Source organism: Psammomys obesus, unplaced genomic scaffold (genome assembly GCF_907164565.1).
Source record: "Psammomys obesus unplaced genomic scaffold, mPsaObe1.curated_primary_1811, whole genome shotgun sequence".
NCBI lineage: Eukaryota > Metazoa > Chordata > Mammalia > Rodentia > Muridae > Psammomys > Psammomys obesus.
In genome coordinates, this window is record NW_026596091.1 from 3,429,886 (window position 1) to 3,444,531 (window position 14,646).

The following is a 14,646-nucleotide window of genomic DNA, read 5'->3' on the forward strand; positions in this document are numbered from 1 at the left end:
TTGTAACTTCATAAAATGTGCATTCACACCAAATTCCACAAAGCTCATTAGCACCCTCACAGTCAGCACTGACATTGTGAACCAGCCCAACTGTTTCTGAGAAGAAACAAATTCATTTCTTAAAAAAAAAAAAAAAAAAAAAAAAAAAAAAAAAAAAAAAAAAAAAAAAGGCGTTATGGATGAAGATAGGGGAGAATGTGCAATAATGAAAATAGAGTAATGGTATTGTGTACAATTTACAAGATTATCACATGAGCTCTTCTCGGTCTTTATGATGGGAGAAAAGAAATGAGCAAATTTATGTTTCGTTTTGGTTTAGAAAGATTGAGGTTTGGATAAAAGCTAACCCATCAAAAAGTGGGAGCATTAGCTAGACCCTGTGGTACACACCTGTAATCCCAGTACTCGGGGCGGCAGAGGCAGGTGGATCATGAGTTTGAGTACAGCCTGGTCTACAATGTGAGTCTAAGACAGCCAAGGCTACACAGAGAAACCCTGTTTTGAAAAACCAAACCAAACAAAAACCACCCCGCCCCAACGTGGAGCTGTGACCTATTTTCTTGTATGATGGCATGCTATTAAAAAGAGAGAGCAGGGCCATCGCTGACACCAGACCAGTGTGGCGGAAGCAGCCTGGCGACACAACTAGGCTGGTGAAGGTGGAAATGATGGCGGTGGGCAAAGCATGGCCAGAGTGGTGAGGGGATGTATTTCTGTTGTTTCTAAAATATTTTTATTATTTATTTATGTATACTAACTAAAAGATTATTTACATGTATATGCAAGCAAATGCCAAGTGTGTGCGGGGACCAAAGCCCCCTGAAGCTGGAGTTACTCATGGTTGTAGACCATCCTGACATGGGTGCTAGAGGCTGAACTCAGGCCCTCTGCAGAAGGGGTATAAGCTCCTAACTGCTGAGCCATCTCGCCAGCCTAATTTCTGTTTTATCACATAAGCCTGTTTGTGGTTCATTGATACACTGTTAAAAAAAGAAGCAAAAAATTCGCTGGTACCTTCCCCATGCAGGCAGCCTTGTCAACGCACTGAATGAAAGATATTGCCAAATGGTATTAATCTAAGCAGGGCATGGTGAAACATAGCTTTAATCCTAGCACATAGGAAGCAGAGGCAGGTGAATGTCTCTGAGTTTGAGGCCAGCCTTGTCTACAAAGCAAGTTCTAGGTTACACAGAGAAAGTATATTTTGAAAACACAAACAATAGTATGAATAGACTCTCGTCTTTATAATTGCCTGAAGATTACGGTTTTTTTGTTTTTGTTTTTTCAATGACAAAACCAGCAGCTTCCGGTGGAGAGATGGCTCAGCGGTTAAGAGCACTGTCTGCTCTTCCAGAGGTCCTGAGTTCAATTCCCAGCAACCACACTGTGGCTCACAACCATCTGTAATGCGATCTGGTGCCCTCTGCTGGCATGCGGGTGTACATGCAGGCAGGACACTCACACATTAAACAAGCAAGCACAGCTTCTATGACCTGTGCTCCAATACCTCTGCTGCGCTTGTATGGAGAAACAGGTTAGTATTCTGTTTCCAATCAAGCCAGTCGGCATCGACCTAGGGGAGGGTACCATTCCTAATGACAGAAGGCAAAACACAGAGAAGCGCAGTGTGCTTCCGTGTCTGTGCTTGTTTGTTCTAAACAATCTCCAGCCTATGCTGTGTACAAATCCATTATATAGCTGACGACTTTCAACTTCTGATCCTACTGTCTCCACCTAAGTGCTGGGATTACAGGTGCACGCCCCCATGCCCAGGCTGCGGAGTGCTGAGACTGAACCCATGGCATGCTGAGCAAGCTCTACCAAGTTACACACAAAGATTTTATGTGTATCATATGTATGTGTCTGTGCACACGCATGTGTATGCATGCATGTGTGGAAGCTGGAGTCTGACATGTCAGCTACCTTCTTGGACTGATTTCCACCTTGTATTTTAGACAGCCTCTGCTGAACCTGCATCCATTCCCTGATCCTTTGACCTGGCCCTGGCCACACTCCCTTCTGCCCACGCTTGGGTTACAGAGACGCGCCACACCAGTGTGCCTCAGGTCCTCTTTCGTGCAAAAAGAACTTTACCCATAGAGATAGTTCCTCAGCCCCCTCCCTTCCCATGTCTTTTTAAAGCTGATGTATGTTCAACAAAGAGTTCAGTTGTACAAGCACAACTGGAAACAGAAACCAACCAGTTATGAGCTGGAGATCATATATAATCTAGCAAGAATGCATACACACATACCTCCTACATGCGAACACACAGAGAACAATGTACGGCTATGGCACACAGATAAAAGCTGCCATTACTAACCCACACCTAAAGTATCTTGATTAAATCACCTTGAGCCCTATGCAGTACAGTATTCAGGCCTGGACAATCAGTGAGCCAACAGTGACACCCGGAGCCCCATACCAGGCAGTTTCCAGTTTCACCAGCATTTACTTAAGTGTTTTAAAAGCATCACTAGCCAGTATTATTCTCAGATGTCCACAGGCTCAAGAGGCAGAAGCATCATCAGCCTTGAGGCTTTCCCCAGACAACTAACACAGAAGGTAAATAATCACCATGGAAATATTTTAGGACACACAGTACTAAAAGCTGTGGGGTTTTTTTGTTTTGTTTCCTCCCTTGAGACAAGGTCTCACCGTGTAGCCCTGGCTGGCCTGGAACTTTCTGTATAGACCAGACTAGCCTCCAACTCACATCTGACTGCCTTTGAGTCCCAAATACTGAAATTAGAGGCATATGCTACCATGACAGGTGATAAATAAAAGGCCTAAGGCCGGTTTAAGTCGCTCTCAGCCATTGTCTACCTATCTGCAAGGACAGAAGCCTCCAGCTTTCACCAGCAGCAGTAAACACAAAAAAGGGAAAACTCAAGTCTCATCCGAGGCCATCAATCTCCGCTACAGGTCAGGTCCAACACAGCAGCAAGAAGGCCAGTGAGTGCGAGTCTGCTGCTGAGTGGCAAATGTGGGCATTTTCAACGGCACTGGGAGCGCCTGTGACTCACCTCGGCACAGACGGGGTGGATTCCGATTGTGCTGTCCAGCTGCTCTTTGGTCAGTCCACACTTGAGTGCAGCCGCGAAGCCCTGCGTCACTTCTCCCGCATTTGGACCCAGTACATGAAAGCCCACGACACGCTCCTAAGATGCAGAACAGTGATATGGATCAGCTGGTCTCTCTCTTCTCCTCTCACAGCCCGGGTCCTTCTGTGGAATATTCAAAGAAGCCCCTCACAGAAATGGCTGCCTTGCGCTGTTAAAGCCTAACTGTGTGCTGTGGAAGGTGATGACCCCAACACGGAGGGTACAGGAAACAAGAGACCGTCAAGCAGGAGGAATATACTAAAGTTGAGGGCAACAGAGGAAAGGCTGGAGAAGTACAGTGCCTGCAGCTCCGTGAGAACAGACGGTTCTCTGCTGGTCCTGGCGCCTGACAGACCATCTGTGGGGACTGAGACTTAGGAAGTCACTCAACTTTCAAGACCATTTAGCTGACATTCTGGGCACAGAAAGAGTGACTCAGATATTGCCCAGACCCCTCCACAGGCACACAGAAGGGAAGTGGAAACTCTGAAAACCAGTGTGGGATGATTTATTCTGGAGAAAGCCTAAACCTCAATCCTGGATGAGAAGGCGCGCGCACGCCATTGTTCAGCACGTGTGCGACACTAGGCGCTGTTTAACACAAAGACACTGTCACTGTCAGTCAGATGACACTCCCATGCAGCAAGCCTTGACAAAGCGCATGTGCAAGGACACAGAGGAAACGACATCTGCATAGTTCACGAGGGTTAGCCTAGTATTTTCATGTACTGAATGCCTGCCTCAGTGATGACTTTGGCGTCCAAGGCAATGTCCTGAAACTTTGGTACTAAAAAAAGCACTAAAAAAAAAAAATGTCTGTAACTGTCTCATCTAAAAAAAGTTTTTAAACGAAATAATGTGTCTTCATTACAGACAAACACTAAGATTATTTTAATAATCTAAGTAAGTTCTTTGGGTGTTTAACATGAAAGTTTGGCCTTATTCCTATTTTTCCTGAAGACATTTTAAAGCCAAGCACTGGCTACATTGAAAAAAAAATTGCGTTTCTGATATATTTAAAGAAGGTGTATGTGTGTATACACACATGTGTTCTGGGATGTAACATAAAATGCTGCTTACTGTGTGGACACAGTCAGAGAGTCTGAAGACTACTCTGTATTCAACTGCCCACACTGTGGGGCCTGGAATCGCTGGTAGGCGGAGACTCTGTCCCCGGGCTTGGTCACTGCTATCCAGTGTACTTCCATCTCCACACGGAGCCCAGTGAAGTCAGGCCTCTTCCCACCACAGCCTTCTCCACAGAGACAGCTGCCGATGACCAAAGCGGCAGCACGCCTGACTGTCTTTGTGTTTTTGTTTGTAGGCAGCAGAGGACTGCACTGCTCCTCACTCATCCACACAGAAAAGCTCCAAACGTCCCTGTGTTCTGACTGCCTGTAGTGGGGCCCTGTACCAGGAAAGCTGAGTGGACAGCAGCAGGAGAGCCGAAGCCCCTTGCCTTCAACAGTGGCCTTGGGGGGCTGGGGACACCAAGAGGTGAAACTCTAAAGGAATGACACACACGTCATGGTCACAGCTGAGCTCAACATGGTCTCAAAAGCTCAACATCCCCTTAAGGCTTGTCACTGCACTTACATTGTCTCTGAGATTACAGATTATTTTTGCGTAACATCGGTTGTTGTCTCGGGACGGAACTGTCCATTCCAACGGCCAAAAGAAGCTGTGATAAACCTGGGGAGACATAGGCACAGTTCTGACTCGTTACCTGAAACAGGAAGCTGTCAAGCAGCAGATGCGGAGTTATGTAACAACACACACTGTTAATAAAGGTCACAGAATAAACCTGACTTGCTCAAAAGGTAAGTAACTTGCAGATGCCAAACCCCCTCTGACTAATCTCACTTATTTCAACATTGGTAAACCTTAAGATATCAAAGGGACCGAGAAGACAAGAAGCCACATGATCACTGTCTTACACCAAGAGTACCAGCCAGGCATGTGGTACACGCCTTTAATTCCAGCACTAAGGAAGCAAGGGGAGGTGGATCTAAGTTTGAGCCCAGACTGGTCTGCACTGTATTGATGTCTCAAAAATAAAAAATAAGAAAGAAATAAAAGAAGCAAGAAAGAAAGGAAAAAAAGAACGAGAGAAACATGTACAAAGAATTGACTACCTTGTTAGCTTAAAGCATCGGTTCTTAGCCTATGTGCCATCACCCCATTGGAGATCACATACACATATCCTGCAGATCATGTATGTGCAGTTCATAACAGTAGCAAAATTACAGTTATGAAGTAGTAGCAATGAAATAACTGTATGGTTGAGGGTCACGATATGAGGAATTGTGGTAAAAGGCCACAGCAGTGGTTGAGAACCACTGGAGCAGAGAATGACAGCTGTAAATAAAAGCCTGAGAAATGGCAGGGCAACTCTAGCAACTATCTAGCTGCTTGTTCTCTTGTTCCTGTTTGCAGTAGCTTCTTCCTGGGACAGCATAGGAGGAAGGAGGTGCAGGTGAGCCAGAGGACAGGGACTCTTTTTGAGGTGTCTCATGGATGACAAACAGTACTGTTTCCTCCTCTCCCCACCAGCCTCAGGATAAGTTAGGGTACTAGATCAGTGACGTGAAATGCAAAAGCTCACACGCCACAAAATGACAGAACGAAAGGATTATCATTCCCAACTGCTACATTACAGACAAAATCTGTGAGTAGTTGTTGCCTAGTTCCTTAATTAAGTTGTTCAGAATTTCTTCAGTGCAAACATATCACTTTTGTAAGGAATATAGCAAATCAAAGTAAGAAAATCAGACTATACGAATGTGAATCACTTACTAAAAACCTTAAGATATAAATACTTAAAAAAATTGGGGAGGTAACATTTTTGCAGGTCTGTGTGTGTGCCCATAAAGATACCAAAGAAGGCCACTATTATATACAACGTATTATTTGTCTGTCTGTCTATTTATCTAAAACAGGCCACTATTATGACTCTCCGCCTTATTCTCTTGAACCCGGAGCATGCCATTGTTTGGTGAGGCTAGCAGCCAGCAAAAGACCAGCATTCATCCTGTCAATACTGCTTGCACCCCCACCCACACACCCGCCCCAATGCTGGGTTTAGAGCAGGGCACACCCAAACCCAGCATTTTATAGAGTGCTGGGGATCTGAACGCGGGTTCTCACACTCGCACTCTAAGTTTGACAATCTCTCCTCAAATGCACTTACAGAAATGGACAATGGATCGGAAACATTCACAGACTAGAACACCTGGGTTCATCTCCCAGCATCTCTTTGGCTCATCTGCAACTTTTGCCTTCTTGTGGCCACTTGACATACAGCATATGAAGTTACAGAGAGGATGGATGAAGCCATCCTTGCACACACCTAGCAGCTCACAACTATCTGTCACTCTCATTCCAAGAGATCTGATGCCTTCTGTCCTCCAAGGTACATACGTAGTACAGAGATACAGAGGCAAACATCCATATACGTGAAATAAAAATAAATAAACCTTTAAATAATAAACTAACTTTTAAAATATTTAATAAACATGCTCACTACTCTATTTGTAATTGCACTTTTCTGTACATTTGAAACTACCTGGAATCTTTGGAAAAAAAAAAAAAAAAAAGGAAAAGAACTCACTTCAATATTTTCTTCCCCAAATTTGTCTACAGCTTTTTCTTCAGAGAGGCCGCAACAGCCATACTCCAAAGGAGTAAATACAGTTGTTGGGACACTTTCATAGTCACACTGTGTCAAACAGAGAAAAAATAATTAAGAAGGCCACATGATGACAGAAACAGCCTCTTGGTGGGTGCCGGCCCAACACTCACCTTGACAGTGGAGCCTCCGTAGAGCCTCTGAGCCAGCAACCTCCCTGCCTGGATGGCAACGGGCGTTAGCTCCAGCTTCCCCTCCAGGATGTCGCCAATAGCGTAGATGTAAGGCACGTTGGTCTGCTCCTCATCCGTGACAGGTATTTTTCCAGTCCTGCAACCATCAATTGTCACTATAAGTGAAATAAAACTATATCCTCTTCCTCCCCAGAACAATGCTCTAGTTACTGAAACCAAAACAGTGCACAGGACTCGAGGTGCTTACAAAACTCTGGCCACAAATTTAAAAACCAAGTATTAAAAAAACAAAAACAAAAACAAACAAACAAACAAACCCCCTGTAGCAAAGTGGTTAGGGGTGAAAATCCCAAGTGAGAACAGCCCCCCCCACCACCACCACCACCACCGGTAGTGCTGAAAGAAGAGCTTTCCAGGCAGTGCTCACTCCTGGGTGGACTAACGTCAAGAGGCAAAGGCAGAGAGCAGCAAGTCACTGCACCACGTCCGCCTCCTTACTTTTCATTTATCTTCACGCCCACAGTCTCTAAACCGATAGTTCTTGTACAAGAATCTCTTCCAACTGCCAGCAACACCTGGAAAAATAATGAACTATTACAAACCACTGTGTGAACCACTTAACCCCAGATCTGGAAAGCACAGTTCATTAACAAAATTAATTAAAACTTTTTTTATTTTTTTAAAGTCTTTTGAACAGACACAGCAAACATCTCTTGGCATTTCTTAAAAGAAAGGAAGTTGTTGCCTTAATTAAGTTACACAAACTTAAAAAGAAGAGCACAGTCCATGGCTAAATCATTTCCTAAGTGATAGCCTGAGGGGGCAAAAAGAGAAGACCATGAACAGAGAAAGTCTAGCTCATGAGCATTTATGCCTATTTATGGCCACTTGACAGTGGGTAGGGTGGTTGAAGCCATCCTTGTGCCAAAATAAATCCTGGTATCAGAGAAACTGAGCTGTCTTAGAAGAAAAAAAGAAAGGGGCATTTTAGCAAGAGGAAAGTCATTGAAGTATGTAACAGCCACTCAGTAAGGACTGTGTTTGACCTGGGCCCATTCCTTACCGTGTTAAATTCGCCTTCAAAGGTCTCCTCACTGTTCGTGGACTGAGCGGTTACCTTGAGTCGGCCTGGTGTCCCTGCTTCAATTTGCTCAACCTATAAAAATAATCAAGTGTTGCTATGAAATAAAGACACAGGCAACGGGAGAATGGTTTCTTCCCTCTCTATCTGCTTAGTCCGCAGTAGAACCGAACTCAGCCGTAAGAGGGCTTGACATCTACCTCCCCAGTGCAGCAACACCTCCATGAGCAGCTTTCCTCTGCCTTACTAACAGTTTGTTAGAGAGGCTGTTCCTCAAAGTCTTCTCCACCCTCCCTCAAGACAGGGTTTCTCTGTATAGCCCTGGATGTCCTGGACTTGCTTTGTAGAACAGGCTGGCCTCGAACTCAGAAACCTGCCTGCCTCTGCCTCCCTTAGTGCTGGGATTATAGCAGTGTACCACCATGCCCAGCTCTCAAACAATTCTTAAAACAGAGAGCTATGGAGAAAAAAAGTAGAAAAGAAGAAAGCGGAGCAAGCATAGCACATTCCCTAAGACGGATCCCATCACCCACTGCTGTCTCCAAAGTTAATCATAATCTGAGAGCACCGAAATTTCAGAGCATCCCTTAGCACTTACAAATGTTCAGCTTTCACTGACAAAGAACAGTGAAGTATGTGAATAAGCAGAAGTCAGAGTTAGAAAGCCCTAAAAAAAAATATCAGTGGAAAAGATGTGTTTAAATAGAAGTTCAACGCTTGCTAAGGATACAGGAACGGGGCGAGCAGCCTCCTGCAGCATGAACACCCCAACCTGCTGTGCACACAACGCTCCTGACAGCCTGTGGACAGACTAAGGGCATCACACAAGACCCGATGGTGCGCCAGCTCCCTAACAGGCTACAGCTTCTTGAATGCTGATGTTATTCAGGAAGATGCTATACTTGAGAAAAGCAGGTACTGCTTGCAGCTGTCTCCTAAGGCAAACACATCTGTTCCTGAGCCCAGCGTGCTCAACCTTCCTAATGCTGCAACCCTTTAATGCAGCTGCTTAGGTGTGGTGACTCCCAGCCACAAATTTATTTTCATTCCTAATTCACAACTGTAATTTTGCTACTGTTATGAACCATCATCTGTGTTTCCCTACAGTTTTAGGAGGCCCCTGTGAAACAGTCATTGGATCCCAAAAGGGGTCATGACCCACAGGTTGAGAACCAGTGACCTGTGAAGTATTCTAACTTCCAGGAAATCCAAAGCTCAGCTCTCACAGCAGGGTCAGGCAAGCACATTAGACTCACGCTGTATCTGTATCACAGTGTTCTAGCTCCTTACACACATTAACCATCACCTCACAGGAAATACAAAGCTGCTGCCCTTATTCTCAATTTACACAAGAAAATAAAACTTGAAGAGAGTAATTCCCCCTGGCCACAAACTGGCAGAGCATTTGACAAATGAGGCTGGTCCTAAACTTTGTATCTTACTTGTCAGCACTAAGAGATTCAGTCACACTAACTTTAATTCACTGAGAGAAAAAACAGCCGGCCTAGCATTTCTAAACTTTACCAAAACCAAGCCACTTTCTCGCTCAGTGCTGGTCTGAGAAGCTAACGGATAGACTTGATCTTTGTGTGTGCGTGTGTACGCACGCGCCGGGTCCCAGTGTAGAGGGAGCCTAGAGCCTTTTTTGCCCATTAGGAATGCACTCTACCACTGAGCTGCCCCAGCCCCACTACATCGCTCTTCCTCGGCAATGGTAACAAAGCCGTAACGTAACTTGGTATATTTTAGATCCTTTAAAGCAAAAGTGGGGGAGCCAGCCATGCACAATTATTTCCAAGAAAACAGAACCACAGAACACAGTACCTGTGATGACAATGCACCCGCGGAAAACGCTTTATTGCAGAAGGCAGAGAGGGGAGAAGGCCACTTTAGTCTAGTGTATAGGTGTGTGTGTGTGCACAGTTCAAGAGGGTAACAGTACTTAGCAAGACAGACGGCGGGGGGCGGGATAAAGAATACAGTAAGTGGAGAAGGGAAGAGCGATGGATCTGAGACAGCCGTCCAGCCCACGCTCGTGACAGGACAGCGCTCCTGACTGTGACTGTGAAACTCCTCAAACACCTGCACCTACCACCCATCTTGTCTTTTGGCCTGTCACTATGAACATAAAGCCAACAACCTCACAGAAAACCCACTTACTTTAACTGGAACGAATTGCTTTATAAACTTGATGCCGTGTTCTTCCATGTGTTCACCAATTTTGTTGGCCATGTCCTGGTCAAATCCTCTAAGGAGAATGGACCGAACCATTACCGTGACGTCTAAGCCGATCCCCGCAAGAAATCCTGCACATTCCAAAGCAACATAGGACGCTCCAACCACCAGGGTCTTACCCGGGCAGTAAGGCAAGGAGAAAAGATCATCACTGAAAAAGTTAAGGGAAAAAGAAAAAAGGGGAAAATGGTCACATATGAATCATGATGCAAGTAATTTCCACTATCCTAAGAAACGAGAACTTTAATGTTATAAACTTTGGGTAACACAGTACCCATATAATGTGAGAAAACTCTGCAAGGTCTTAGATACTATTATTTGTTGGAAATACCCAGCGGGTTTTCAAATATACTGGTGGCTAAAGATAGCCAACCATGTGACTTCTGGTATCAGACCCTACCTGTCTTGTGCCATTTGGAAACATTAGCCATTTGCAAACCCAAACCCCCACTTGCCAACACCCACACCAGTGTCACCATAGTAGCATAAGCTACAGAGCGGGGGATACGCTTTCTCCGGAAATTCGCCCCCTGGAAGGTCCCTGGCAAACTCATCCCACTTGGAAAAGAGACGTGTTCTGAGATTTCTACGCTTTTTCAGTTGTGGCTCTGGGGCTGGAATAATGAATTCTTTGATCTTTCTCTGTGACTCCTGAAACAGCACAACTAATTTTATAAAGAAATTTATTATTAGTAGATTGTTAAAGGCTTTAATAAAAATAATATGTAAAAGGAATAAGTTTAAGGAAAGTAATGAATTAGATTTAGTATCAGAAGACATTATAAGAATAGAAAAAGAAATAATGGGCTCCTTCTCAAGAAAAAATAACAGGAGAAGTACAGCTGGCACGAGTTTACCCCTCCCTTCAGTGCCTTGTTTCTAGGGAAGATCATAAATTTTTAGCAGGACATAAGGGAGGATGGTTGACAAAGGTGTGTTTAGACTTTGGCAGGTATTCAACTTGGCTCGGAGGACTATTACAGCTCCTGACTTTCCTCTTCACCAGTCAGTGATAATGGAACCATAGTATGAAGTTTTTGTTTCCTTGTTTGCGATGATCAGAAAGTTTCTAGGCAAAGATTTCTTGTTAAAACATAAACTTTGTATCCTTGGTAAAAGTCTGAATGTTCTGGAAAACATGCCAATTTAAGGTGCTTCCTTGTGAGATTACTAGAAAAATACTAGCTTGACTTCAGTAAAATTGCAGCAGAGTCAAAACCATCAAGGTGTCTCTGTCTGCCAATTCTTCACCGAAACCGTGTCTTCCTGTCCAAAGCCTTGTTCTCCCACGGACGACAGGAGCCCGACTGGGCCGGTCCGTGGCACCCACTGCCATACCACACTCAGTTTCATTCCTGAGTGGAAAGTCTGTTTTGCTTTCTACCTGGATACCCAGTAGCGAGGGCAAGGGGGGGGGGGGGGGGGGAGGAAACACTTTGAAAATCTAATCTAAAATTACAAAATTTTAACTCAACACCAATTTTATGAGTTGGAAATACAGTAACAAATAAGAGATCGTAGAAGTGGCCAGATGCAGTAGTTTGCCTTCAATCCCAGCCCTTGGGAGGGAGAGGCATGAGGGTCTCAGTCTGAGGCCAGCGAAGTGTCTAGAAAAAGACCCTCTCTCGAAAACAAACAAAAACAGAAAAAAAAAAATTATGTCTTGGGAGGTAGAAGCAGAAGGATCATGGACTCAAGGTTGCTGACAGCACCATACTGAGTTTGAAGCTTGCATGAGCCCTGCCATAAGCCATCTCCAGCCCCTCACTACCACAATGATGAGTTATCAGGCACAGTGGCACATGCCTGTAGTCTCAGCTCCTCAGGGTGCTGAGGCAGGGGGACTACCTGAGCCCAGGGATTCAAGATCAGACTGAGCAGCAGAGCAAAACTTACTTCTAAGAAAGTAAAAAACAGGCAGGAGCTTGCTAGGGTGTGTCCAAACATCAAAATTCCTGAGAATAGTCTACCAAGTGTGATTGGGTTAACCGGTTTTTAACAGAAGATTAGGGCATAAAAAAATCCAACGCTCAAATATGAACCGGAGTCTCTTAACAGAAGCCCAGAGCGATGTCTCCACCCTCTCTTCCTTAGAAAGGTGTCGCCTGTAATGAACTAGGAGCAGTCCTGAGTCTGGACACCACAGGCAATGCGGGCAGAAGAATCAGAGCTGCCCCTCCACCAGACGGAAGTTGCGCTTCGGAAAGAAGGAAGCCAGTGCATAGGCAGTTAACTCAACCAGAAAGCCCCAAGCAAAAAAGCACCCAAAAAGGCAGAGGCTGGCAATGTGTCTTAATGACTTTGTAATTTAAAACAGTTTTGGTAGTGTTATCCCTTGCTGGGGAAAAAAAAATTGACATTCGTTTTGGAGGGCTCTTCTACAGGGTACTGAAACCACTGGAGTAGACGGGCAACGAGGCAAGGCCTCTATGGATAGCCATTCAAGCTAATCCTTTCCGTTTCCACTCCCCTGGTGTTAACATAGAACATGATTCTTGCTTTGCAAAAAGTAAACTCACATATACTTGACCACACTTTACAAATGTGCCTGAATACCCACCTAGTTTTTAAATACCTAAATTAATTTCAACTGCGAAGAGAAATGTGACTATCTACACTATGTCAGTGGGATGGGTTAACTCTCCATGGCAGGGTGACCAAACCAACGCTTGCAGCTTGCAACTTTTAAAATGTCATCAGTCCATTACTCTTTCTCCAATACCCAAGAACAAGCACGGCCAAGAATTCTTTCCTCCACCTGAGAGGTGAACTAAGTGGGCACAAAGAACAAGCGGAAGGACAGCGTGTGCCACCAGTCTCTCCCACCTGCTGATGCAGTACTCTTTGTCTCCAGGGATGCCCAGGTAGCGAGGCCGTTCACCGGTGGCGATGAGAAACCGCTCTGCTGAGTAAATTTTCTCTTTACCCTTGTTATTTGTTGCCTGCAAAGGAAACAAGGTCAGCGCCACACAGGACTGTGCCTTAGAGCCTGACAGTTAGCACAGGGCGGCCACAGTCTCCTTCAGTTCTCACAACAGGAAGAGACACTCAAGGCTGAGCAGATGAATAAAGAATGCTAGCAACACATAGAAGCAAGCCTCAAATAAATGCAGGTGATCTGGCCTGAGACTGTGGCCCACCAAGCCCACAGAAGGCCCCGTAAAGCACTGACAGCTAAGTAACCACTGGACAATCAAGTCACAGTAGCCTTAACTTTCACACCTTACTTGACTTTTAAAACACACCAATGAAAGCGGTTTCAAAAGCGCAGGGGAGGAGTGTAGAACGTAGCTTTATCACTACCTTAATCCTATGAGGGCCAACGAATGTGCCGTAAGCATTCTCATAGACAACCTTCTTCTCCCGAAGAGCGACCCGGTAGCCCCAGTTCAACGAGCCGATGTAATTCTGCACAGATTCTATCATTTTCTCCCAGCTGTGCTGAACTGTGTAAGAAGAGAGGCTGTTTAGTCCTTCCAACTGCCCAGAGTTCCTCAGCCACTTCTCACTGGAGCTAGGCAGTTTCAACCCAGAAGAAGACGTTCTCTGGGAGCACAAAAGCCACTTGTCATGTTCAGGATTCAAAACCACAACTCAAATTCTCTTCTCCTCTATTGAGACGTGAACTGATAGTTTGCTTTGGATTATAAACTGGTTTGTGGTGTGGTACTACTACAGCCTAACAGCACATGCTCAGTAGGCACACTGTGGCGCCATGGGCCTGCTATCATTGTCATCAATCAAGTTTTACTGAAATATGGCCAAATTCATTTACATATCATCAAGCTGTTTTCACACTATTCTGTGATTAAATTAATCCTCTGAGGCAAGACACTAAGTACTAGTTTCCAAATTTAAACTGATAAAAATCCATCTTTTTGGATAGGCACGTGCCTCCCCCAGCACCTAAGAGGGCAGCTGAGCACTGTGTCCCAGGCCAACTTGGACTTCAAAGTAAGACTCCAGTCTTAAAAACAGCATGACTGCCATACCTGGTGGCACCCGCTCCAGCACTCTGGGAGGCAGAGGCAGGAAGATCTGTGAGTTCAAGGCCAGGCTGGTCTACAAATCAAGTCCAGGACAGCCAAGGCTACACAGCAAAGAGCCAACAACAAAAAACCCTATGACTTTAATCACAGCACTTGGGAGACAGAGGCAGGTAGAGCTCTGAGTTTGAGGCCAGCCTGGTCTATAGTGTGAGTTCCACAAAAGCCAGGGATATACAGAAAAGGCCTGTCTCAAGAAACCAAAACCAAAACCAACCACCACCAACAAAATCAATTTAGTCATTAATAAGTACTACTAACAACTTGAAAATAGAAGACAGATAGACACACTCAGGAGATAGAAGACAAGCCCAGGAAAGCTGTGGTTTAAGAGGAAACAACAGACTTCTCTCATGAA

At 44.9% G+C, this 14,646-nt stretch overlaps 1 protein-coding gene across 6 annotated transcripts in view; it reads right to left on the reverse strand.

The window, feature by feature from the left end:
* Txnrd1 (thioredoxin reductase 1) overlaps positions 1-14,646 on the reverse strand; it is an 83,471-nt gene that overhangs the window by 3,029 nt on the left and 65,796 nt on the right. For all 6 annotated transcript variants that reach the window (XM_055627898.1, XM_055627901.1, XM_055627899.1 and 3 more), the window contains 9 exons: positions 13,546-13,688; positions 13,069-13,184; positions 10,168-10,393; positions 7,990-8,082; positions 7,425-7,501; positions 6,906-7,062; positions 6,715-6,822; positions 4,701-4,796; positions 3,027-3,161 (listed from right to left, as the gene is read on the reverse strand). In XM_055627898.1, coding sequence (XP_055483873.1) covers positions 3,027-3,161; positions 4,701-4,796; positions 6,715-6,822; positions 6,906-7,062; positions 7,425-7,501; positions 7,990-8,082; positions 10,168-10,393; positions 13,069-13,184; positions 13,546-13,688 — 1,151 coding nt within the window. The remainder of the gene's footprint in view (positions 1-3,026; positions 3,162-4,700; positions 4,797-6,714; positions 6,823-6,905; positions 7,063-7,424; positions 7,502-7,989; positions 8,083-10,167; positions 10,394-13,068; positions 13,185-13,545; positions 13,689-14,646) is intronic.